Raw genomic sequence first — 23,950 nt, forward strand, 5'->3', positions numbered from 1 at the left:
GACACTTAATAATTACCTAGCTGTGTGGTCTTGGGCAAGTCACTTAACCCCATTGCCTTCCAAAAACTAAAATAAATAAATAAACAAACAAATAAAAAGAGGAGGTAGGGATAGTTTCTCATAGAAGATGAGATTATAGTTATGATTTTTTTTTTAGATTTTTCAAGGCAATGGGGTTAAATAGCTTGCCCAAGGCCACACAGCTAGGTAATTATTAAGTGTCTGAGACCGGATTTGAACCCAGGTACTCCTGACTCCAGGGTGGGTGCTTTATCTACTGCACCACCTAGCGGCCCCTATAGTTAGGATTTAAAAGAAGCCAGGGGGTCATTTATTGGAGAAAAAAGGGTGAACATTTTAGGGACAACCAAAAAGAATATGTAGAGCCAAGAAGGGGTGTTTTGTTTGTGAACAGGCAACAAGACCAATGTCATTGAATCTAAGAGTATTTGCAAGATAAAGGAAAATTTGGAAGGAAAGAGAGACCCTAGATTATTATGAAGGGCTTTGAATACCAAACAGAGTACTTGGTATTTGCTCCTATAGATAATAGAAAGCCACAAGCAAACAAGCACATCTCAAAATCAAACAAAATATCAGAATTGGAAGAAACTTTGGGAAGAGGAAGGGGAAGTCAAACAAACTGTAAGACTTCTAGATAATGAGTCAATCCTTTCCATAATATTCCCAAAAGGAGACATTCCATTCTATCTCTGTTTGATTGTAGCCAATGAATGGAAACTGATCACATCCTTAGGCAATACATTACATTTTGGAATAGCTTTATTTAGAACATTTTTTTCCTTCTATTGATTTCAGATCTATCTATCTGAAAGATCCACCCATTAGTTCTACTTCTCCCCTCTGAAACTATAGATAGCAAGTCTAATTCATCTTCCACTTGACCTCTCTTCAAATATTGATTTTCATGTCAGCTATTTTAACCCCCTTAGTTTTCTCTTTTCCAGAGTACATGTCCTAAGTTCTTTTAATTATTCCTCATGTGACATAGTTTTATGTCCCTTATAAATGTCAGTGGGGGCAGTTAGGTGGTGCAGTGAGTAGAGCACAGGCCTTTGAGCCAGGAGGGCCTGAGTTCAAATTCGGCCTCAGACACTTAATAATTGCCTATCTCTGTGTCCTTGGGCAAGTCACTTAACCCCATTGCCTTAAATTTAAAAAAAAAAATTTTTAAGTGTCAGTCAATTAGCATTAATATTGAGTATCTACAATTTGCACAGTATTATGCTAAGCATTGGGGATAAAAAGAGGAGAAAACAGTCCCTCTTCTCAAGAGCCCATAGTCAAATGGGGGAAAACAACATGCAAATAGTTTCTTACAAAAAAAGAAAAATGAAGATAAATTGGTTGGAGGTGGGAATATTTCAGAGGTAGGGCAGTAAAATTAAGGCCTGGGGAAGACGTCTTGCAGGAAATGAGACTTTAACTGAGACTTGAAGAATGTAAAAGGAGTTAGAAGGAGGAGATGCAGAGGCAGAAAGTTGCCAGCAGTGGCCTAGAGGGCAATAAAAATGCTTCAGATTTGGAGATGGATTGTTTTTTGCAAAGAACAGCAAGCAGGTCAGTGTTATTGGATCTCAGATTATTTGGAGGGGAGTAATGTGTAAGAAAACTGGAAAGGAGGGAAGAAGCCAGGTTATAAGGAACTTTAAATTCAAACAGGATTTTATATTTAATCTTTGAGGTATTGGGTAGTCATTGATTTTTATTGAATAGTAGGATGATATAATCAAACCTGAGATTTAGAAAATTCAGCTTCTATAACTGTTGCCTAAAACCAAAGACAAGTTTCCAGATGTGGTCTGAACAGGACAGTCATAGTCAGATGATCATTTCTCTTGTTCTATACACTATATTACAATCAGAACAATTAAAGGTGGTGTATATAAAATGCCAGCAAGGATGATTTCTCGGAAATATCAAGCATTATGGTAAAAGTGACTTTTACTGTGGTTGCCAGTTCTCTTGCTGTAGCCATTATGAATATATTTCTTTGCATCTTGGGTTATATCAATATACTCTGATTGATATTCCAAATAATCATTAAAATTGCACACAGGTTGCCAAAGTAAGATTGTCTGCATTAAAATAATAAGGACCTGAATTTAATAGCCCCAAAGAAATTCTATTCCAAATTGGATATGTAATTCTTACCTCACCCTCCTAACTTGAAGGCCTGAGAAGCAGATGTAAAATTTAACAAACAGCTATTCTTTATGTTATTTAAATAATTTAGATTCATAATATATTTCCCCCAAATTCACCAGTTCAACATTCAGCTTACCCTGGTATCTATAACTAATCAAGTCTTTTACCATCATGTAATTGAGAAGACTTTTTTTTAACGTAAATGTATAATTTTATATTCATCCCCAGTTAATTTCATCATATTACAATTGCTACAATAGTCCATTCAGGTTTTTTGGATGTCACTGTGTTAGCTATCTTTGGGTCAGCTTTTAAAATGGTCATTAATAAAATTGTCAAAGAGCACAGGTTCAAGCATTGATCCCTGAGAAACACCACTGGAAATCTTCTGGAAACATAAATGGCTATTCTTAGGGTTCAACTACTTAACTGGTCATGTATCTCCCTATACTGTTTTCTGACACATCTCTCCAATTTATCTACTAAGAATAGAGTGAAAAACAGTGTTCAATATTTTGATCAAATCTAGATAAAGGACCAAATTCATGCTGGAAGTATTTTGAATTCCTGTCAAGCTCCTATATTGTAAAAATACCGGATTGATTGGGAAATCTAGATCCTATTTCCAACTGCAATAACCAGGCACCATGATATTATCTACCTTTTCTAGGCATTAGTTCTTTAATCTAGAATAGAATTCTCCAAAATGGATGCCAGGATTCACTAAGCAACAATGGAATCACCCTAGCAGTCTTGTATTCTCTGCCCAAGAAGTAGTTGGTCAACCAATTAGAGAGTGAGAAAAAAGTTTGTATCCTATCTTTGTTCATTGGGGACTGTGTCTAATCCATCCACACCTACTGTTATCCCCTAATAATTCTCATCTGTCCCCTCCCTTTGCTGTGCAAGCTACCAAATTACCATTTTGTGAGTTGAAGTATTGGCCCCTTAGGCTAGTTTATAACTAACACTATCCACAACAGCTGCAAGATGCCTTGGGAAACTCTTACTTGCTACCTTCTGGGTCACCTTCTGGCCATGGCAGGCCTCCAGAGAGGAAAAACTCTGTGCTTAAGGGCAGTGTCTGGTGAGTAAGAGCCTTGACAGTCTCCCTTCCCTTGTTTTATAAATAGGGATGTGATGCTATGTGATCAGGGTTGCAGATATTATTAAATTATTCCTTACCCACATCAACTCTTCTTCTAAAATTCCCCCTTACTTCTGAGTGCCACCACCATCTTTCTAAATATTCAGAGGTACTCAACCCTCTGTGCCATCTTCAACTCCTCACTTTCACTCACTCCATATATATCCATTTAGTTGGTAAATTATATTGATCATTCCTCCATCTCTCTCATATTTATGCCTTTTCCTCTCTATTCACATGGCCACAGTCATAGTTCAAGTTCTCATCACCTCTTCTTTGAACTATTCTAACAGCTTGGTCCCCTTGTCTCAAATCTCTTTCCACTTCAGTCTTATACATGGTTGCCAAAATGATTTTTCCAATGCTCAGGCTTAATCATATTCACATACTACTCAATAAATTCCAGTGGTCCTAGAATAAAATCTTATTTTATTTAATTCCTTTTAAAGTTTCTGATGTAATCTTTAGAAAGCATATAATTATTAATAGCCATACATACATATAATTTATAAATATACAGATATTGGGGATGCATTCTTACTGTTTTATACTGATAGGGCTATATGATCAAAAAGTTTGAGATGTTCACTCTCAATGATCCCTGTGGTTCCACTTATATCATAAATTCCAAGAGAGACCCTCTTTTTTTTAAATCCATTTATCCATCTAAATTCAGAAGCTTAATTTAAGCCTGGTCATAGACTGAAGTTTACCCATAAGCACATCTTCTGGTTTTATTTCCTAAGTGAGACATATACTAAGGATGGAAACCCCAATGTAACATAGTCTGCAGGTTCAAACACTCTGGGGGCTGTAGTATGGCATAAAACTTCTTATCCATCATCAGAAAGAGTAGATTGCCTGAATGTGGACATCGCAGCTCACTGTCCATTGCTAGAATTTTGAAAACATTCAAGGTAGAAGCATCCTAGTTTCAGTGTTACATTGTCTTCAGTTTCATTAAAAGAAGTGTAATAAAAAGAGCACTTTTGGAGTGGCTAGGTGGCACAGTGGATAGAGCACTGGCCCTGGAGTCAGGAATACCTGAGTTCAAATCCAACCTCAGACACTTAATAATTACCTAGCTGTGTGGCCTTGGGCAAGCCACTTAACCCCTTTGCTTTGAAAACACCTAAAACAAACAAACAAACAAACAAAAAGAATACTTTCTCACTGTTTCTCTTCTCATCATTCACTTCTAGCAGAGGAGTACAGAGGATCATTGTTATAGAATTGAAAGGGACCCCAAAGATAATCTAGTCTGACCCTTTATTTTATAGAAGAAACTGACTCAAGAATGCTTTGTCCAAAGTCATGCAGGTAAATAAATAGAAGACAAAGTTTATGCAGTATTGTATCTACTTCATAGCACATTATTTTTTTCATAATTTATTTTTTCAACTAGATGTAACATTAGTTTTCAAAAATAATTTTTATAGTTTTCTCTCTTTCCCTTCCTTCCTCCCTCCCTCCCCCTGATAGAAAGCATAGTAATATAGGCTCTACATCTAGAACCATGCTAAACACAGATCCATATTATTATGGTTATGAAAGAAGAATCACATTCAAATGGAAGAGGAAAAAATAGAAAAAATAATTTAACTCATAAGACAATTTTTTTCAAAAAATTGAAGATAGTAAACTTTGGTTCACATTTAAACTCCACAGTTCCCTCTTTGGATATGGATAGTATTCTCTAACACAAGTCTTTTGGTACTGTCTTTGATTATTTTACTATAGAAATGATCAAATCCTTCTTAGTTGATCATCACCACATATTGCTGTTATTGTGTATAATGTTCTTCTGGTTCTGTTCACTCAGTGTTAGTTCATGAAAACTTTTCCATGCTATTCTGAAATCCTGTCCCTCATGATTTCTTATAGAACAATAGTGTTCCATCATATTCATATACCATAGTTTATTCAGTCATTCCCCATTGATGAGCAGCCCTTCAATTTCCAATTCTTTGCCACAATGAAAAGAGCTACTACAAATATTTTTGTACATTTGGGTTTTTTTAACCATTTATCATGATCTCTTTGGGATATAGTTGTTGGATCAAGGGGTAGGTATAAATATTATTGCCTTTTGGTCATAATTTCAAATCATAGCATATTATTTTAAAAGAGACATTGACAAAGTAGACCATATGCAAAAGTGGTCAACCAAAAATGATAATAGGACTTGAAACTCTGTCATATGAGAATAAACAGAGCATGGGAAGTTTATCTTTGGCAAGAGAAGAGTTAAGAGGAACATGATAAATTCTTTTCAAATATGTGAATGCTAACATAGAAGAAGAATTAAACTTATTTTGTGTGACTCTTAAAGACAGAATGAAGCCCACTGAATGAAATTTACTGGAAGGGAGGTTTCAGTCCAATATTAGCATGATATTTTTTATCAGTAACAAAAACAGAATGAGTTGCCTCAAAATCAATGAGTTTTTATCACCATCAGCAATATATTCAAATGGTATCTGGACTTGTACAGGGGATGCATGCATTGGGTAAGGTAATAGTTGTTCATGTGTTTCAAAAGTATTATGTAGGGGCGGCTAGGTGGCATAGTGGATAAAGCACTGGCCCTGGAGTCAGGAGTACCCGGGTTGAAATCCGGTCTCAGACACTTAATAATTACCTAGCTGTGTGGCCTTGGGCAAGCCACTTAACCCTGTTTTCCTTGCAAAAACCTAAAAAAAAGTATTAGGTAACTGTGCATCCTACTAAGGGTCTTTTAGACATATGTTTTCAGATGAAAGGATTGATTTTATTTTCAATCATTGCAGCAGTCAGATACAATAAATATCTTGAAGCAGGCAAGATTTCAGAACTTCTCTATTCCTCTCACCTATATGACTAACCTTGACCATCCAAACCCATATAGCTGAGTAAAGAGGAACAAAGAAAGGAAAGACCAAAAAAAGGGTGTTGAGAGATAAAGCTGAACAGAAAAATGGTTGTCAAAGTAAATTGATAAACTCCCAAATGCATTAGTCCTCAGTAGGACAATGGTCACTTGAAAGATAGGCTTTGGATGACTCCTAGAACTGGAAGGGTCGAATTAGGAATCAAAAGACCAGAGTTTAAAACCTAGTTCTCCTGTTTATCACCTTTGTAACCTTGGACAAGACCTCTCTGAGTCTCAGTCTCTTTAGCTATAAAATGAAATGATTGCACTAAAAGGTCTCTAAAATCCCTTCCAGCTCTGAAGTCAGTCCAAAAAGTCCTTGGAAAGATGATCAAAGATACATAAGCACTGAAACATATTAATCCATGAACAACAACTAAATTAACCCAGAGCAAAAACCCTGAGAGAATGTAATAAGGAATTGATGAATTTATTTAAGATACTGAAAAGATCTGGAATATGAGACATTTCCTGAGGAAGGCAGACCTAGGTAAAACTCCATCAAGAATTTCAAGGAGAAAGCATGATAGTATTGCTTGCCCATTGGAGGAAGTGGGAGATTTGAAAGCACATACAGTAACCAATGCTAAAGACCATTTTGCTTATCTCATACCTATCTTTATTATGTGGATGATAATCAAACAGGGGAATTTTCTCAGAATCTCAGAGATGAAAAACATCTCAAAAGTCATCTAGATAAAACCATACCTAGATTGAAATGTCTCCATAAGATCTGATCATTCAGTCATTGCTTGAAGACCTCCAGGAAGTCATTATTACACTTCTGGACAACTTATTTTTAGAAAGTTTTTCACTTTATCAAGTCTAAATTTGCCTCTTTACAATCTCCACTCATTTTTCCTTATCTGTTCTTTACCCCTTCTGACCCATGCTATTATCTCTTTTAATATTTGAAGTCTGCTAATATGCCTCTCTTTTCGACCTCTCCTAGTCTTCTTTTCTTTAGAATATCCCTACTCCTTTATATAGCAGGATATCAAGGCCCTTTTCCATTTTTATTTCCCTCCTCTAAATATTCTTCAACTTTTAATGACTTTCCTAAAATAAAGTTGCTAGAATTGAATCCAATATTCCTGCCAGATGCAGGAATACTGAATAGGTTAAGACAGAGAGGGACTGTCTGTTCTATAGATCTGGACATTATGCTCTCTCAGATAAACCTAAAATCACTAGAGCCTAACATATCTTGTTTATATGCTACAGGTTTGGTGAGATGATGCTTGGTCCACTCTCTGAGTGTATATTCTATTTATCTATTAAATTAATGAAGAATAATTATAGTAAATGATGCCAAAAGGAGAAAACCATGACAATGATCTAAGAAAAGGCTTTATGTTCTACTATCCTTCTGTTTCAGAAAAGAGAATAAACCATATTTATTTGTCATAGAAAAGCTCCTTTTTTCATGAATAAATGTGATATGTAAAGTTTAGGGCTGTTTGAATATTTAATCAACTAAAGAATACTTAGTTTTAGCCTAAAATGATTTTAGGTAGTCTAACTTTCAGTTTAACACTACCTACCAGAATCCACTTCTGTGAGTGGATTCAACCATTTTGTTTTAGTTTATTTTTTATCATTTATTACCTTTTAGAGATGGCCTGAAGACCTATTTAATAAGAGGTTGGACTTTGGTGGAAAAGTTAATATGGCAAAGAATTAGAGAACCTATCAATAGAATATCATGAAAATTATGAGTATAACTAAATCAAAGAAATATGACAAGACATAGGAAATGATACAGAGTAAAATAAGTAGAACTAGAAGAATTTAGTAATGATGACAATAACACAAAGCAAAACAACCTTAAAGGATGTCAAAATTGTGATCAAAGCAGCAAATCATGGCTTCCATCTCCTCATAGAGGGATAATGAGATAGGCAATAAAATATGCATTCTCCCACCTGGCAAAAAGTTGATTCTAAATCTGGGCTATACATATTTGTTAACAAGAGAGGGTTTAATTAAAAAAGAGGAGATGGAGTGGAAGATTTAATGAATGCTGATATGCCAAAAAAATCAGTGAATTTCTTTTGTTTGTTTTCTTAAGGCAATGGAGTTAAGTGACTTGCCCATAGAAACACAGCTAAGAAAATATTAAGTGTCCTAGGCCAGAAGAGAACAGGTCCTCCTGACTCCAGAGCCAGTGCTCGATCCAGTGCACCACCTAGCTGCCCCGAATACTTTTAAATGCACAGAGAAAAATTTTAAAAGGGCAAAAGAGGAGACAAAGATCTAGAATTATATTGTTATTTCTCTTTTAAATTTAGCCAAGTGCATATACATTCAATACTAACTCAGACACCTGTTCCTCTAGGCAAATTATTAGCCTTGTGGTGCCCTCAAGCAAAGACTATAAATTGTGAGCAAGAGACCAGCTTGCAATAAAAGAGGGTGTTCTTCACTTGGGAAAAACCCATAGCAACAAAATCATAGTTCCAGAACCTATGCTTATTCAGACACAAAAACGAAAGACCTGTCTTAACAGGTGTTACAGATTTCTTATAAATATTTCTTTTGTTTGAATATTAAAACATTTGTGTTTGTTGATGATTGTTAAGTTCATAATAAAAAGAATTTTTTTTAAAAAAAAGTTCCTCCCATGTACAATGTTGAGTCATCTTCCACTGTGGGCAATGAACTATATTCAAGAGGACATAAACCCATCCCAGAATCAACTTAAATAAAACATAATGGGGAAAGTAAAACTACTCAAAAATTCTAAAGTCAAAAATAAATGCAATTTTTATTACATATTCTTCTTTATTATCCATGGTTCTACTCTGACCCATGAAAAAAGAGAAAGGGGAGCCTACATGGAAGAAAAGCATAAAAAAGTTTTCATCAGTTTGTTATGGATACAAAATTGGGAGCTATCTATAAGACTAGTGACAAACAGAAGAATTTTATATAAAAAATCTAAAGTTAGAATACAGTCAGAAAAGAAGGGAGGAAAAGGTAGATATCATAAATGTTTAGAAAAAGGCAACTTGAAAGGCCTAGGAAAAACATATCTGATGAATAGATTTCCAAAGACTTCCCCAACCCAAGAAACAGGAAATCTTTAAAGTGATTAATTTGGGGAAATTAAAATTCATTAATAGTTTATTACAAGTTAGAGAAGCATAGTAGCAAGGTAAAATCATCTAAAGCTTGGCTATGACAAGATACCACTCCCATCATTCATCTTTATAATATTCTTAAAACTGCATTCTATCTGCCAAGTGGCTCATTCCTGAGAAGACTACATTTCTGATAAATGTCATTGTTTCATAGCTCTGTCCTATCTCTCTAAGAGTTATTTTGAGATCCTTAGATGTACCACGTTCTCAAATGTATTTTGAATAGTAAAACCTTTTACAATACAGCCCCTATTTATTAGCACACTGTTCAGATTACCTTCCTTTACATTATCTATAAATGTTATGTTCCCCCAGTTGAATACAGTACTTGAGGTCAAGGGTTATTTTTCATTTTTTTGTCTTTGTTTACCTAGCAACTTGCTCAATGATTCTCCTGTAGGAGACATATAATAAATGTCTTTTGAATTGAACTAACTGAATTAAGCCAAATTAAGAAAATTTGACAAAGTATCACAAGGACTACACCATATGAGCAAGGCTTAGGTAATATCTGACTTGCCACTTTGATACAATTATTTAAGCTATGTATTTTTGCTATAATAATTTGCTACAGTTATTTATTATCACAATAAATTATCATCAGATACCATCACTTACTATAAAACTGGACTGTGGGGGAAGTATGGTAACCAAATATGGTTACAAAATACAAAGTGCATATGGGAAAGAAAATGAATACAAGCTCATGTTCTGCCACTTGCCTTTGTATCCATCATCATAATGGAAAAAGACATAGAGTCTTCATCCATTAGAAAGTAACTTCTCAGAAAACTTAGGTGATATAGTCATCCCTTTCCCAAGTCTCATTAGTTAACCTGAGGTTGACCTAGACATTACAAAAATTCACCTAAAGAAAAAAAATTACTGTGTCCAGTCTATTAATCTAGTAACTGTATAGTTGCTCATTTAGGGATAGGAATCAGATCTATGATTTCATTTGGTATAGGAAATATCTGGGTGTGAATATTTCCTCTTACCATAAATATATCCTTCTTTGCAACTTATAGTTCTAGATAATTATCTGGAAATGAACTGAAATATTAAGTGGCTTGCCAAGGGTCATATTACCAGTATGTCAGAGCTGGGACTTGAACCAAGGTCTTCCTGGCTTCCAGGATATCTCTATCTTCTATGTGGCATGCCTATTTATATTCCAAAATACTTAAAAGAGGGAGGGATGGAGGAAAGGAAGGAGAGACACAGACAGAAAAACAGAGACAGAGAGAAGAGAGATAGAGAAGATCTTAGAGATCATTAAATCCACTACCCTTATTTTTCAGGGTGCCTCAGTTTCCTTATCTGGATTCACATCCCACTTCATATTCTTACTAATATGAGGCAGGATTTGAATTCAGATCTTTCTGACTCCAAGTCCAGCACTCTACCAACTATATCACTAGCCTTTGAATTCAATGGCTCCCAATATGTTTTATTTGGTCTCAGTGATTCTAGGACTTCTCTAATAACTGTTTTAATAAAATAACCAGGAATATGAACTTGGAGACTCTTTTACTTTGAAAGTTCCAAAATCAAAGTTTTAAAATCAAGACATAGAAGTAGATTCTGGGATTTAGTATAAAGCTTACCATAGAGACTGATCTAAGATTGTTCAGGTAAATGCTCATTAGCTGACTAAATGTTCAAACACTTCTAAACTTGACATACGATATTTACTCATGAAAAAAAGCATCTTTATTATGGTAAATGAACAAGATAGGATTTATTCTCTCTTCTGAGAAAGAAGCATTGAGAAACATAAAACCTCATTGCAATGTCTTTCTCCTTCAACATCATTTACTGTAAATATTTTTCATTCATCTCATAAATAAATAGGACATACATCTTAAATTCTGACTATGTTGTAAAGGTCAGAGAGTAGACCTACTTCATCTCACCAGGCCTGTAGCATATAAACACGATATGTTTATAGGTCCTCAGAACAAAATGGCCCATGTAAAACTGATCCCATTGAAATATGGCTTTCACTTGGTCCTGAGTCTGTTGAAAATGGCATGAGTACAATTCAATGGTGACAGAAAACTGAAGATTTAGGAATCAGATAGAAAGACAAGTTCTTTGATTTGCTCTATTTGTCATGGAGTGAATCTGAATGTTTCTCCAGTAGAAGACCATGAAAAGACTAGGGAATATAAAGTACAATGAGCCCATAATAGGGCTCACAGTATGTTTTGGAAGTACATGGTTCTTCACTCTTTATACACAGTGATTTGAATAATTCTGACCAGTTATTCCAGGAAAATCATGGTGGACTGAGAGATAATTAGGGAAAGATGGGGGGGGGACTCTTTGGAGCCTCTAGACCTGAAGAATATATTGACATGTAAAAGAGTTGTACCCATCAGGTTCTAAAAGAAAGAAGACATCAGTGAAAAGTTGCCCTAAGTCAAAATGAAATTAGGAAAAAAGACATCCCCTTATTAGCCACTAAAGGTGTTCCTACCCTCTTAGGCAAGTAGGACAGTTGGAAATGTAGTGCAAGAAGGCTTCAGAAATAGAAACCCTATATCCTTCAGGTATGACAAGGATGGCTAATAATTCTGAAAGGGTAAATGTCAGTCTTCTATGAAAGGGAATAACTGATATCATCTGGAATTAAACAATAACTATAAGATGTCTGAGCCTAGCAAGTCTAGAAAAGAGTGGGAAAAACATAGTGAGAGAAAACCATGAGAAGCAAAGAATATATGTACAAGCAAAGCTGCTGGATGTTCAAGCTATATGAAAATGAATGAATAAAAAATATTAAGTGCTTACTATGCAAATCACCAGGCTAAGTTTTGGACACAGAAAGGAAAAATTCTCTACTCTCAGGGAGTTCACATTCTAGTGAGGAAGACAGTCCAGTCAAGAGGTTCCAGATGCAAATCAGAGGGGAAAACCCTGTGGTGTTTAGCTTGCACTAGCAAAGCAAATGATAGTTCATCTTTTTAAATATTTTCACTGATGAAACTGTATCCATGTCTGATGCTGAACTGATTGACAGAGGCAAGGTGGGGTCGTTCTCTACCAGAAGTATCAAAAACACTATCCTATATGGCCCACAATATTCCCAAGTAGAGCAATAACCAGGTTAAAATATGGGAAATGTTTAACAAAAAAATAAAAATATAATAATAAATAAATAAATAATGTTGCATTTTAAAACTGTCAAGATGCAACTCAGAAGCATCTTTATGTGTAGATCAGTGACTCATGTTTCTATTTGAATTTGATTAACCAATGCTTTGAGCTAGGTAATATATTAATTTGTAGGTCATTAATAGTAGATATTCCAAGATTAAAATTCTACTCTTACTTTATTCCCTGAAGTTGTAATGTCAATGGAATTAATTTTTGGAATAGGTTCTCATATTCAGATTTGGCATTTCTGTTATATACTAAGAAACAGAAGCATAGATCTGGAAAACACTTTAGAGATCATCTAATCTGTTTTCTTCTTATTTAATTGAGATTTCTGAGTAGAAAATTTTATTTTAGTTTTAATTAAAGGAACTGAGAAGTAATATTTTTTTAAAAAGCTTTATCTCAATTAGGAATGGAATAACGTTTTAGAGATAAGAATCATGAATATCATTTAGTTCAAATCCTTCGTTATATGTATAAAGAAATGAAAGAAGGATAAGCATTATGCACAAGGTCATAAAGCTATCATATAGTAGCAGATTGAATACTACAATGTAGGTCTTGGGATTTCTAATTCATCACACCTAATTTTTCAATATCCAATATCACTATATTTTAAATCTGGTAGGGATACTAGGTTCATAACTAGATTCATAACTAGGTTCATATGCTACGAGGCTCATCACTCTTGTTGAAAACTGATAAGTACATTGTAATAAAGCAAAATATGAAGCTATAGGAATATAGGAATCTAAACAAATTGTTGTTTAGAAAATTATCTGGCCCAAGATAGTGGAATAAAGGCAGGAATTCCCCTCTCCAGCTCCCCCTAAACAATTCCAAATACCTTTAAATAATGACTCTAACCAAATTCTACAGTGGTAGAATCCACAAAAAGACTGAATGAAATAATTTTCCAGTCCAAGACAACTTAGAAGATCAACAGGAAGGGTTTGCTGCCCCAGGGTAAGAGGAGTGCAGAGCAAGCACATGCCAATCCAGGAACAGTCAACATGGCAATTGAGTCAGTAGCAACCCTGGTGGTTTTCAGACCTCTCAGCCCAGAGATTGCCAAGGATTATCTGGAAGGTCAGCAGGAAAAGTCTGCTGCATAGGAGTGAGAGTTGGAGCACAACCCAGTGCAGACTTCAACAGGATAGACCCAGACCTAGGAGACCAGGAGTCACTGATTCAGCAGAGGAAGATGTTTCACAGATGATAAGGAGGTCAGAAGGAGATTATAAGGATCTCTTTGCTATCACTGAGATAGGACTCTGTTGCTTTGCCCATACTCAGATCTAGATCACAGTCTTGATCCCAGTCCCAGGAAAAGGAGCAGAAACACAAAGAGCTAACTGCCACATTAGAGCTGGGACCCTCCTCACAGTTGTAGAACAGAAAGGAGTGCTTGTGGTCACCCATAGACCAAAACATAGACCAGGAGAATGGCACAAACCTCTGCTTAGATTACAAGACTTGGAAGCATTGAAAACTTGCTGATCCCTAAGAGCAGTCTGAAAACAGCTAATAAGAAACCCCTAAAGCTTGGAAAAGTATATCCCCCCCACCTTGGAAGTCCCACCTTAACAGAGAATTAAAAATAGGAGAAAATATGACCATAGACAGGAAGATCATCATCATCATCACCATCACCATCAAGATGCTCAAAATACAAACTCAGAAGAAAATAACAAATTCAAAACCTCTGCATTCAAAGCCTCCAAGAAAAATATGGTCTTAGGTCATGGAAGAGTTTCACAAAGGATTTTTTTGAAAATCAAGTAAGGGAGGTAGAGGGCAAATTGGGAAGAGAAATGAGAATGATGCAGGAAAATCATGGAAACTGAATCAGTAGCTTAATGAAGGAGACACAAAAAACACTGAAGAAAATAACATCTTAAAAACCAATTTGGGTCAAACAGAAAAAAGTCAATGAGGAGAAGAATAGTTTAAAAAGTAGATTTGGACAAATGGGAAAGTAGATTTAAAAAAAGCTCAGTGAAGAAAAAAATAACTTCTTAAAATATAGAATTTAACAAAGGGAGACTAATGACTCTGTGAGAAATCAAGAATGAAAAAACTAGAAGAAAATATGAAATATCTCACTGGGAAAAACAACCTTCCTGGAAAATCGATCCAGGAGAGATAATTTAAAAATTATTGAACTACTTGAAAACCGTGATTAAAAAAACCTAGACATACTCTTTCAACAAGTTATCAAGGAAAACTGCCCTGATATTCTAAAAGCAGAGAGTAAAATAGATTTTGTAAAAATTCACCAATCAATTACTAAAAGAGATCTCAAAATGAAAACTGCCAGGAAAATTTTAGCCAAATTTCTGAGCTCCCAAATCAAGAAGAAAATATTGCAAGCAGAAAAAAAAAGCTATTTAGTTATCATGAATTCCCAGTCAGGATAACACAAGATTTGGCATTAAGGGATCATAGGACTTGGAATATGATATTCCTGAAGGCAAAAGAGCTACAATTACAACCAAGAATCGACTTCCCAGCAAAGCTGAACATACTCTTTCAGCGGAAAAGATGGACATTCAATGAAATAGGAGACTTTCAAACTTTCCCGATACAAAGACTGGAGCTGAATAGAAAATTTAATTTTCAAATATGAGACTTGAGTGAAGCACAAAAAGGCAAATAGGAAAGGCAAATCATAAAGGATTTAATGATGTTGAACTTCATGTATTCCTTCATGGGAAGATAATACTGAGTATTCATATAACTTCCTCATTTATTAGGGCAGTTAGAAAGAGCATATACAGAAAAGGCTCAGGCAGGATTTGAAAATGAAAAAATACTATATTAAAAAGATGGAATTAAGGGGTAAGGGAGAAAAGGAAAGGGAGAGATAGAATGTGGTAAGATATTTCACATAAAAGAGGCAAGAAAAAGGTCTTGCAGTGGAGTGGAAGAGTTGAAGGGGAATAATTGAGCCTTACTCTCATAGAAATTGACTCAGAGAGGTAATAACACATACATTCATTTGGTATAGATATCTATCTAACCCTACAGGAGAGTAGGACAAGAAAGGGGTAAGGAGTAGGTGATAGAATAGAGGAAAGATTATTGGAGAGAGTAGTCAGATGCAAAATGCTTTTGAGGTGGGACAGGATGAAAGGAGAAAGAATTGAAAAAATAGGGGTGGGGGAATAGGATAGAGGGAAATACAGTTAGCAGCAGAAACTGGAGGTAAATATTGAAACAAAGTTTCTGTGATAAAAACTTCATTTCTCAAACAGAGAAGTGAGTCAAATTTATTAAAAATAATATCCATTCCCAAATTGATAATAATCAAAAGATTTGAATAGTTTTCGGATGTTATCTATGGTCATATTTTTTTTAAAGTCCTAGCTCACTATTGATTGGTGGAAACAATTGAAGAACAATTCTGAGGTACTACCTTATACCTATTAGATTGGTTAATAAGACAGAAAGAAAAAATAACAAAAGTTGGAAGGGATATAGGGAAAATGAGACCTTAATGCACTTAATGTGAAATGATTCAACAATTCTACAGAGCAGTTTGGAACTATGCCTAAAGGATTATAAAACCATGCTGACCCTTTGACCTAGTTATACCACTACCAGGTCTATACTCCAAAAGGGATGAAAAAGCAGTTTTTTTCTGGTGGCAAGGAACTAAAAATCGAGGGGATGCCCATCATTTGAGAAATGGCTGAAAAAAGTGGTATTGGATTATGCTAGAATATTATTCTGCTATAAGAAATGATTAACAGGATCTCAGTAAAACCTGGACTTACATGAGCAGATGCAATGGGAATTGTACTATATAAAAATTAATAGCAATATTTCAGGATGATCAGCTGTGAATGACTTTCCTTTTCTCAGCTGCTTTGATCCAAAACAAACTCTAAAGGACTTATAATAAAGAATACTATCCATTCCCAAAGACAGATGAATCTTAATACAGATGTTAGCATGGTTTTTTAACTTTATTTTTCTTGAAGTTTCTTTTTTTTAAGGGCAGGGGCTATTTTTACTTTTACTACATGACTACTGTGGTAATGTTTTTTATGACTACACATTTTTTAACCTCTATAAAATAACTTGCTTTCTCAGTAAAGAGTGGAGTGGAAAGAAGGGAGAGAATTCAGAAATTAAAATGTAAAAACTGAACCTTAAAGCTTGTTATAACTAGGGGAAAATAATAAAATAATGCATAAAAAATTGTCTGGTATGCTGAGGTCAAGTGACTTGTCCAGCATCACATAACCAGTTTAAGTCAGTGATGAGTCTTGAATCTGAATATTCCTCACTTCAAGACAGCTATCCATTGTTGTAAATTGTTGCAACACTACAATTCATAAAAATATATATGTGTATATGTAATCACTACTAAGAAAAATGTATATTCATTAGCCAAAAGGACAATTTAACTTTATCTTGAAGTTGTTTTGTTTTAATGCTGTATTTCAGCAATTTTATTTACATTAGAATGAAACTCCTTAAGGATAGGGACTATTTTAATTTTTTCTTTATAAGTTCAGTGCTAGCTCAGGGCCTAGAACATAGTAAGGATTCAATAAAATGCTACTTGACCTTATAGATTCAATTTATGTTGATATAGGAATCAAATGATTTCCTTGAAATTCTTCATTTTTAAGCATTTTATTTTGCTTTGTTTTAAATATTTATATTACATATGTATATAATATATATATAACATACACATGATATGTGCCTGTATGGATATAGATACGTATCTATGTTCACATGGGGTGGGGTTGCTTGATTATAATGTCATAATTTATTAAAGCTTTTAATTATTAAAAAAATACATGAAATATACAGTTTTTAGAGGGAATCTGTTTTGCTACCAATGTAATTTTTAAATTTTTAAAAAATACAATAGCTAAATTGATGGATTTTAAATACTTATAAGGAAAATTACTAATATAGACATTTATATTTAGTTCTATTAACTCTCTCAATTATAGTTAATATATAATCATAATTGTTTTGTTAGCAATTTTTCTGTTCAAAAATTTTTGCTCTGTACTGCACCTCCAAGATATTTCTCAACTTAAGATGTATGTTCTGAACCCTGACATTCCTTCATATTGTTCAGTTTATTTTCCACTAATGGAGTTTCCTTTTATCATTTATTTGTATCTAGCACACATTCTTGCACATAGTAGGCATTCAATAAATATTTGTTGAAGGAATGTTGAATTTCTTTCCTTAATCTTCTAAATGAAATTTGTTACCAAAGCTCATTACCATATAAATTGAATTTGTCGTTTGTAAAATAATTCCATAAACATGCCGTCTTTAGTAGATAGAATTCTCATACTTTTTGAGAGATTCTTATTCTTCAGAAATAATGACAAATCAAAAGGTTGATAAATTTTCCTTTTTCCAATGTTTTAAAGGAAACTGAAATATTTTACCTAATATTTAATTTTTTGGGAATAGATAACTTTTTAACTTTGAGGAAAGGTAATGATGAAAAAGTAACTATTTCCACATTTAACAAAAGCCTTTAAATTTTTACTATTTAAATTAGCAAAACAGATACTAGCTCAAACACTCAAATAGATCTATGATATCATCAATCTAGGAGTGAATGTCCCCTGCCAATCTGCACAGCCCATTCATGTCTACTCACTCCATGTGACATTTATTTATGTCCTTCCATAAGTTTGCCAAAGGGAGACCATCCAACATCCTGGAAACCTTCCTTGCTTTTTCCTGACATCTCAAGGACACCAGTGAAATATTTACAGGCCATCCACATATCTCCTCTTACCCTCACAATGTGGCTAGATGGATAGAGCACTGACCCTTGATTCAGGAGGACCTGATTTCAAATCCAGAATTAGACACTTAACATTTACTGCTCTGGGTGACCTTGGGCAAGTCACTCAACCCTGATTGCCTCACATCCAGGGCTATCCCCAGTTGTCTTGATCCTTATCTGACAACTGAAACCAGATGGTTCCAGAGGAGAAAGTGAGGTTGATGGTTTAGCATAGCACCTCCTCACTCAAATCCAATTCATGTACTTGTTATGGCATCACCTCCCTGATGTCATGGTCTTCTTTGAGAATGAAGGACAAACATCATAATCATCTTACCCTTATAAAGTCCTTAAAAAGGCTTATCTTCTTTTTATATCATATGTTTCCATAACATCCTTAAATCTAGTTCTTCAAAGTTACACATTTACCATGTGTATCAATCTTTTCAAACATACAGTGCCCCTTTCCAATGACATTTGTGTGATATTAATTTTTTTAACTCTTTAGAAAAGATTGTATTCCATGTTTCATAGTCATATAGAAATACCAGTGAACAGTGGCAGCAGGATACTGGAGCCAACTCAAACCATTTCACAAGAATTGATTATTAATTTTTTCTTTAATTCCCTTAATAACATAATTATTTTTCTAATTACATATAAAGATAGCTTTCAACATTCATTTTTTGTAAAGACATGTTTCTTCCTCCCTCCCCTCCCCCCTCTCCTTGAGAGCAAATAATCTGATCTAGGTTATACATGACAGCTTTGTTAAACACATTTCCATATTAGTCAAATTGTTAATGAAGAATCAGTACAAAAGGGGGCAAAAATCACAAAAAGGAAAGACTATAAAGCATAAAACAAATTTTAAAAATTGAAAAAATATACTTTGGTCTGCATTAAGACTCCTTCATAGTTTTTCTCCAGATATGGATGGTATTGTCCATCACAATTCCCTTAGAGTTGTCTTTGATCCTTGAGGTGCTGAGGAAAGCAAAGTCTATCAAAGTTGATCATTACACAATGTTGCCATTAATATGTACGTTTCCCTGTTTCTGTTCTCTTCACTCAGCATCAGTTCATGCAAGATTTTCCAGGTTTTTCTGAAATCAACCTGCTCATGATTTTTTACAGGACAATAATAATCCATCCCATTAATGTATCACAATCTGTTCATTTATTCCCCAATTGATGGACATCTCTTCAATTTCCAATTCTTTGCCACTACAAAAAAGAGTTATAAATATTTTTGTACATGGGGTCTTTTCCCCCTTTTTTATAATCTCTTTGAGATATAGATCTAGAAATGGTATTGGTGGATCAAAGGATATGCACAGCTTTATTACTCTTTGTCCATAGTTCCAAATTGTTTTTCAGAATGATTGAATCAGTTCACAACTCCACCAACAATACACTGGTTCTCAGTTTCCCACATTCCCCCAACATTGATCATTTTCCTTTTTTATCATCTTGGCCAGTGTAAGGTGTCAGACGGTCCCTCAGATTTGTTTTAATTTGCATTTCTCTAATCAAGAACATTTTTTCACATAACTATAGCTTTAAGTTCTTCACCTGAAAACTGCTTATTCATATCTTTTGACCATTTATCAATTATTTAGTAATTTGGATTCTTATAAGTTTGACTTGGTTTTCTATATATTTTAGAAATGAGTCCTTTATCAGAAATGTTATCTGTGAAAATTGTTTCCCAGATTTCTTCATTCCTTCTAATTTTGGTTGCATTGATTTAATTTGTACAAAAGCTTTTTCATGTAATCAAAATTATTCATTTTTCATTTTATAAAGTTCTCTATTTCTTGTTTGGTCATAACTCCTCCCTTTTCTATTGATCTATTTCTTGTCCTAATTGGTTTATGATATAACCTTTTGGTATAGGGTATGAGATGTTGGTCTATGCCTAGTTTTTGCCATACTATTTTCCAATTTACCCAAAAGTTTTTGTCAAATGGTGAATTCTCAGCCAGAATCTTGAGTCTTTGGGTTTATCAAGTAGCTTACTACAGTCATTTACTACAATTTCTTTTGTTCCTAATTTATTCCACTGTTCCATTACTCTATTTCTTAGCCAGTACCAAATAGTCGGATGACTACAGTTTTACAATATAGTTTTAGATTTGGTACAACTAGGCCACCTACCTTTGCTTTATTTTTCATTAATTTCCTTGATATTCTTGACCTTTTGTTTCTCCAGATGAATTTTGTTACTACTTTTTCTCCATAAAATAATTTTTTGGCAATTTGATTGGTATGGCACTGAATAAGTAATCCAGTTAGGTAGAACTATGATTTTTATTATGTTAGCTAGGCCTACCCATGAGCAATTAACATTTTTCCAACAGTTTAATCTCATTTTAATTGTTGAAGAGAGTTTTGTTATTGTGTTCATATAGTTTCTGTGTTTGTTTTGACAGGTAGACTCCCAAGTATTTTCTATTGTCTACAATTACTTTAAATTGAATTTCTCTATCTCTTTTTTTGGGGGGGTTTGCAAGGCAAATGGGGTTAAGTGGCTTGCCCAAGGCCACACAGCTAGGTAATTATTAAGTGTCTGAGAATGGATTTGAACCCAGGTACTCCTGACTCCAGGACTGATGCTTTATCCACTACACCACCTAGCTGCCCCCAAATTTCTCTATCTCTTGCTGCTGCGCTTTGTTGGTAATATATAGAAATGATTTGGTGTGTTTATTTTATATCCTGCAATTTTGCTAAAGTTGTTTCAAAAAAAGTTTTTTAGTTGATTTAGAATGCTCTAAGTATACCATCATGTCATCTGCAAAGACAGTTTTGTTTCCTCATTGCTTATTCTAATTCCTTCAATTTCTTTCTCTTCTCTTATTGTTAAAGCTAACACTTCTAATACATCTTGAATAATAGTGGTGATAATGGGGATCTTTTTTCACTCTTAATCTTACTGGTAATGCTTCCAGCTTTTCCCCATTACTTGTAATACAAGTTGATGGTTTTAGGAAAATACTAGTTATAATTTTTAAGGAAAACTCTATTTATTCCTTTGCTCTCCAGTGTTTTTAACAGGAATGGGTGCTACATTTTGTCAAAAGCTTTTTTAGTATCTATTGAAATAGACTTAAATATTCAATAAGCCCAGAAATCTGAATCTGGGCATGATTTATTGTTTTGTTGATTATCTAGATTTAATAATAGTAAAAAGAGAAAATATAAATTAATAGAGAACTTTACCATCACAGCACTGATACTAGCATCAAATGGATAGGATTGACATTCAACTTAGATCAACGTATACCATGGAAACAATGTAAAGACTAATAGACTGTCTTCTGGTGGGGAGAGCTAAGGGATGCAAGATTAGGGGGAAAATTGTAAAATTCAAAATAAATAAAATCTTTCTTTTAAAAAAAGGATAGAATGGGCCTTTGTTTCTGGGAGAAGTTTGGATTATTAAAGGAGTTTTGAAGTTTCTTGAAAGCAATCCTGTTTTGTTCTCTATCAAGGTGACCTTTATGAAGATTCTTGTATAGAGGAGAGAATTGGCATTTGGTTCAGTACTTATATTATCTCAGTCATGTTTTTTTGGTATTAATCAGATCTGAGAACATTCCCATGCTTTTGGTAACATCTTCAAAAATTTGTAATGATCTCTTAATACTCACTCAATTATATCACCTCTGGCATAGATCTCCTTTATATATAAGATCCAATCAATCTAATTACTTCTTTGTTCTCTTTGGTAACATTTCTATTTCTTCTATAAATCTCTCAGTACTATAAGGTTAGGGACAGAGGTTGGTGGTTGCACTATACTGGATAAAGAAAAGTATGTTAGAAAGGTAGTTTTTTCCCAAATATTTCCTCTGTCTCTTTCCATTTTTTCTCCTTGAATGTAATGAGAAGGCTTGGCTTAGCTTATTACCTTTATTTAAACTTTGTTTATATCTTACACTACTTTTCTACTCCTACTTTTATGAAATGAATGACTACCCTTTGGGTTCAGCCAGTTCTGTAAGAATATTATTTCTTATCTTTCACACTATATTTTCTTTACAACTAGCACAAGAGTATTTACAAAATCATAAATCTAAAACTTTCTTAAATGTGTTACTTAAAACTTAGGTAAGCTGTAAGGTACTCTCCCAGATCTATAAGTATAGTAACTTGGTACACAAAAAAAAGAGGAAGAAAAGGAAGGAGGAGGAGGAGGGAGGGAGAGGAAGAGAGAGAGAGAGGAGGAGGAGGAAGAGAAAGAGGAGAATCAGAAAAAAAAAGAGAAGGAAAAGCATAAAAAAGAGGAGGGGGGAGGAGGAGGAGGAGGAGGAGAAAGAGAAGGAAGAAAAAGAAAAGGAGGAGAAGGAAGGAAAAGAAGGAAGAAGAAGAATTATATCTGAGGATAACAGAATGTTAGAGCTGGAAAGTGTCTAAAAGATTGCTCAACTGATGTTGAGTAAAGTGATTTGCCATGCATAATAAAAAAAACCTTAAAGGAATAAAATTTCTTATTTAATAAATTCTTCTTTAACCCTGAGAGGCAAAGTCAACAGCAGTGAGTATAGTAGGAAGAACAATGAATCAGGAGACTTGACTCTAAGAACCAAACTATTTAAAAGTTAGAAGGTACCTTTTGATTCACTCATTAAATAAATTTATTAAGCAACTATTTTGTAACTAATGAAATGTAAATTCAGAAAAGTTAAGTCATAGGGCTAGGTAATTATTCCACCTAGCCACCCCAGTAAATTCTTTAACTTGTGTGAACTCCAGTATCTTGTCTCTACAAACATAAAGTATATGAAAGGACCTTGAAACAGTGCTTGTTGTGCTCATTATGTGAGGATCTTGAGTAGATCTAATCATAAATACCATATTGGGAGAAAATGGTAAGCATGGAAGCTGCCCTAGCTCTGCATTGGATATAGGATCAAAGGTTTAAGAGTTGGAAGAGACCTTGGAGGCCAATCCTGGTTGTTAGGTAATTTGCCTAGGATCATGGTAAGTAGACTTAGAAAGAATAATCGATATGGAAGTCAGATTCAAATAGAAATTCAAATCATTTGGGGTTTTCCTGACTTGGATATCAGTGTTCTAATCACTTATGTCACTTAGTTGCTCTAGACTATACTATAATGTTATGGTTTTTAGCAAAACTAAAACAGAAGTAGTATGTAACAGAAATTCAATCTGTTAGATAATCCTCTTGTTCCTGGTATACTGAAATAACTTCATTGATGATTTCTTTTAGATCTTTGAAGACAGAGTCAATTTTTGTTGTTCTTTGTAACCCTAAGGCTTAGCACAATGCTTGATACATGGTACACTCATAAGAAATGCTTATTGGGCAGTTAGGTGGTTCAGTGGATAAGCACTGGCCCTGGAGTCAGGAGGACCTGAGAATGCTTATTAAAAAAATAGAAATTAAAAATTTTAGAAATACTCATTTGAACAATAAATTGCTATGAGCTGTAATATAACTGGAAAATTTTTAAAAATCTCAACACTTAAAAATAATGTTCTTTTGGTTACTATTTCTAACATTTTAACTTACATCTTAATTCTAAAATAGAAATTATATTCAAGTCTGAGGTAATTAATATTGCTATTTTAATTTTGAAAACATCACACATTGAATTCAGAAAATA

At 34.1% G+C, this 23,950-nt stretch overlaps 1 protein-coding gene across 1 annotated transcript in view; it reads left to right on the forward strand.

Annotated features, from left to right (window-relative positions):
* Positions 1–2,938: 2,938 nt before the first annotated feature.
* The window catches only part of TAPT1 (transmembrane anterior posterior transformation 1), a 125,246-nt gene continuing 104,234 nt past the window's right edge, over positions 2,939–23,950 (forward strand). Inside the window, exon 1 of the mRNA XM_074229744.1 lies at positions 2,939–3,256. Coding sequence (XP_074085845.1) covers positions 3,160–3,256 — 97 coding nt within the window. The 5' untranslated portion in view covers positions 2,939–3,159. The remainder of the gene's footprint in view (positions 3,257–23,950) is intronic.

The sequence above is a fragment of the Macrotis lagotis genome, chromosome 3 (genome assembly GCF_037893015.1).
Source record: "Macrotis lagotis isolate mMagLag1 chromosome 3, bilby.v1.9.chrom.fasta, whole genome shotgun sequence".
Taxonomy (NCBI): Eukaryota; Metazoa; Chordata; class Mammalia; order Peramelemorphia; family Peramelidae; genus Macrotis; species Macrotis lagotis.